At 34.8% G+C, this 3,827-nt stretch overlaps 1 protein-coding gene across 1 annotated transcript in view; it reads left to right on the top strand.

The window, feature by feature from the left end:
- The window catches only part of LOC105807708 (chromosome unknown open reading frame, human C9orf84), a 128,942-nt gene that overhangs the window by 18,911 nt on the left and 106,204 nt on the right, over positions 1-3,827 (top strand). The window contains exons 3-4 of the mRNA XM_012641133.1: positions 2,488-2,653; positions 2,847-2,954. Of these exons, the coding sequence (XP_012496587.1) occupies positions 2,488-2,653; positions 2,847-2,954 (274 nt within the window). The remainder of the gene's footprint in view (positions 1-2,487; positions 2,654-2,846; positions 2,955-3,827) is intronic.

Raw genomic sequence — 3,827 nt, 5'->3', positions numbered from 1 at the left:
ATCTAATCTTTGACAAAGCTGACAAAAACATACACTGGGGAAAAGAATCTCTTTTCAATAAATGGTGCTGGGAAAACTGGTCAACTTTAATTTTTCAATCAGAATTGTGTAAGCTGAACCAAATGAGATGTCTATGGTGTTCATTATTGTTTCTGATGCTAATCATAGGTCCTCTCCAATTAGGGCATGAGTAAGACAAATTTTTTCCTTGCAAATTGATGTGGATTATCTGCTGCTGCAGCTTCATCTTTAACATCATCTTGTCCCTTCTTAAAATGAGTTATTCATTTGTAAACTGCTGATTTCTTTGGGGCATTGGCCCCATAAACTTTTCATAAAGCAACAATGATTTAATTATTCTTCTACCCAAGCTTCATCATAAATTTGATACTTGTTTCTGCTCCGATTTTAGCAGAATTTATGTTGCTCTGGTAAGGGCTGTTTTCAAACTGATGTCTTATCCTTCTTAGTATCTCAGACTAGATCATTTTCAGACATATTACAAGTTAGCACGAGTTTCTTTGGTGCAAAAAATTTTTGAAATCCATGCATGGTTTTTTTCATAATATGCATTTTCCATGAACTTTTTGAAGACTTCATATATTGGTAAGCATTATGAATGGGTTTTTTAAAATTAATTTTTATGACTAGGTTTATATATGTTAGAAACCCATTAACTTTATCATTTTATCATACAACTGAGTAAACTCCTTTATTTGTTTTCATTTAGTTACCTTGAGTTTTCTAGGTAGACAAAAGTATCCTCTGCAAAGAATAAACCTGTCTTCTTTCCTATCAATAGACCTCTTTTTTTTCAGCTTCTTTTCATAGTTAACTAGCCAAAAATTTGTTTCCTGGTGACAATTTAACACTCCTCTACAACAGAGGAATAGTCTCCGTGTATCTGTGTAGAACACCTAGTAGTTGTAATAAAGAAAGAACTCCAGGGAATGCTGTATAACTGTAAGAATATAAGGAAGTAGCACCCTTGGTAAGACAACCATGGTATAATGATAAAGAACATTTGTGGTGTGATGCTGCCCTCAAGTGGTTCAATTAAAAAAGAGTGGTTGGAAAATAAGACCTCATAAGTGATGGGGGATGTCCCCCATAGGCTCCCAGAACTATGAGAATGAGGCACTAGATAGGGAAGATGACTGGAGGGTCTGTGTTTGGAAGTAGAGGGTGGATAGGGGATATAAACTCTTTGGGTTTGTACCGTTAATATATGACTTTGCTATTAATATATTAGTAATATATTAATATGTTAATGAATATTAATAATTCATTAATACTTACAGAATAGATTATAAATAAACCATCTTTAATTTTCTCAGATAAGCCCCCTTAGACATGGAATTGATTGACTAGCTTTCTTTGGTGTGTCATGGGTAGCTTTTGGCCATGAGACCATCAAGAACTTACGAGGTTCAGATAAACAATTCTCAGGAAGCTAGTTCATAGCACAAGTTCACAACTTTTGGCATATCGAAGGATGTTCCCTGGCTGCCAGCCTTACGTGACACAGTTATTATGAACATGTATACCAATTATGTAGTTGACCATGGGAGACACCTCTACCTGAAAACTCCGTACTATTCTTCTCTCATGCCATTCTGTTGATACATGACTTAACTGAAAAGCCACTGCCCAGAATAAAAGACCTTTGCTACCCACTCAAGGTGGCTTTCACATTTGAGAGTTTGGCTTTCTGAGTAGTTCCTCATCTGAACTTACATTTCCCTTTTTCTCTCTCCACTCAGGAACTTATTGAAGAATGGGGGTAGGTTTTATGTTCCCTCCTGTGCTCAGAAACTGTTAAAGTTCTCACACAGTTAGCCAAGATTCTAAATTAAGCCAAATATGGCAGAGTGCGGATGTAGAGGAGAAATTTATTTGAGCAGTTAACTGTTAGCAGTAGTGTTTCTTAATATGTAAAACATTGTATATCACACTTCTCAAGTAGATACTTTGCTATGTAACTTTCACTGTAATTAATTTTGTAGCAACCATGTATGAATAACTTTCAAATGATAGAATCAGAATTAGTCTTATTTGTAGGTTCCATAGGCCATCTGCATTCCCTGAATGTCAGAGACTCTGGGGGATAGACTGGAGACCCTTAAGGGTCAGCAAAAGTCAAATGCTTTTATTTCTTAAAATTTTGCCTGTGCTACTCCTGGCTATTTCGAATCACAAGATATTTTCCTCCCTTGATTAATCTTTATTAATCAAGTATAAGCCATTACAACTCTTGGGATATTTGGCTACTCTTCAGTATACTAAATAACATTAAAATGTCTTGAATTTTTACCTATATTCCAGTACTATGGTACTTGCTTTAAATGCACAGTACAATGTAGAACTGAAGAATTTAAAATGTGTTTGAAAAACTCAACTAATGGCTCATTACAGTAGCTCTCTAGATCCCTTTGTGTAACTTTTAGATTTTTTTCTTGTTCTTTTACATTTCTTATTTTTTTTTAGATTTATCTATTGATGATGAAGAAATAATTTTCATAAATAGTTTGATGACTTATAAAAATCAGCTGCCAACTTCGCATACTCTCCTGAGTAGACTAAAATTATTTTTGGTAAAGGATCCCCTTTTAGATTTCAAAGGACAAATCTTCAAAGAAGCTAATTTTTCCAGGTACTTAACTGCTCAATGATGTAAATATTTTTAAGAGGAGAAAATAGTCTTTGTATGATCACAAGTTTAGATGTTATCAATAATAACATTTTATCATTTCTTTATCTGACTTTAATTTTAACCGTTATGTTTTGATTAGCTACATTTAGTATGTAACTTGCTTTTAGTAAACACTAATAAATGTCTTTTTAAGGGAATGTTTCTCTTTCCAAGAAGATTTGGAAGTTTTTGTGAAAGAAGACTTTTGTATGGATAAAGAGAACTTTTGTCAGGAGAAACTAGAAGATACAGTAAGTTTAAATATTTTTTAAATATTTAAAGGTTGTAATATTTTTCTTTCAATAATATTTTTATAAAAGTAGTGAAGCACACTTTTGTGAATTTTAGTAATGTACATTGGCTGTCTACAATTGTCAGGTTAAAAAGATTCGATAATGAAATAAATGAATGTGCATAAATGTGAATTAAGGAGTCAAATTTACTCTTAGGTAGTGGTTCGCAGCCTTGGCTGCACATTGGAATTATCTGGGGAGTTAAAAAAAAAAGTTGAAGCCTGAGTCCTACCCAGATGTATTTTGATTTTATCAGTGTGGTATAGGAAATTTTAAAACCTCTCCTGATAATTCTATTCAATATATCTGGTATAGGAAATTAAGTAGTAATGTCTAATTTACAAATTGGAGACTGGAGCTAGAAATGTTGATTTGTGAGTTACACATAAGACAGATAGTGCTTGAGCTGTAAGAGAAGTGATCTCATTGAGGGAGTAAGAATATAGATGGTCCAAGATGGAATATTAGGTGCTGCCAGTGTTTAATAAGGAAGGTAGCATCTTTTGCATAGTAAGGGTCAAACTTCTCAAAGATAGTCCCTCCTTTTAAGCATACAGTTGCAATAGCACACAAAATTGTTATTATGATATCAGTATGTACAGAATTCTAGCTGGATGCAGTGGCTTGCACCTGTAATCCTAGCACTCTGGAAGGCCGACGCGGGAGGATTGCTTGAGCCCAGGAATGCGAGACCAGCCTAAGCAAGAGCAAGACCCCATCTCCACAAAGTAGAAAAATTAGCTGGGCGTGGTGGTGCGTGCCTGTAGTCCCAGCTATTTGGAAGGCTTGGGCAGCAGGCTCCCTTGAGCCCAGGAGTTTGAGGTTGCAGTGAGGTATGATGA

Source organism: Propithecus coquereli, unplaced genomic scaffold (genome assembly GCF_000956105.1).
Source record: "Propithecus coquereli isolate 6110/MARCELLA unplaced genomic scaffold, Pcoq_1.0 Scaffold163, whole genome shotgun sequence".
Taxonomy (NCBI): domain Eukaryota; kingdom Metazoa; phylum Chordata; class Mammalia; order Primates; family Indriidae; genus Propithecus; species Propithecus coquereli.
The sequence above is the reverse complement of the archived record's forward strand: the minus strand, read 5'-3'. Positions and strand labels throughout refer to the sequence as shown.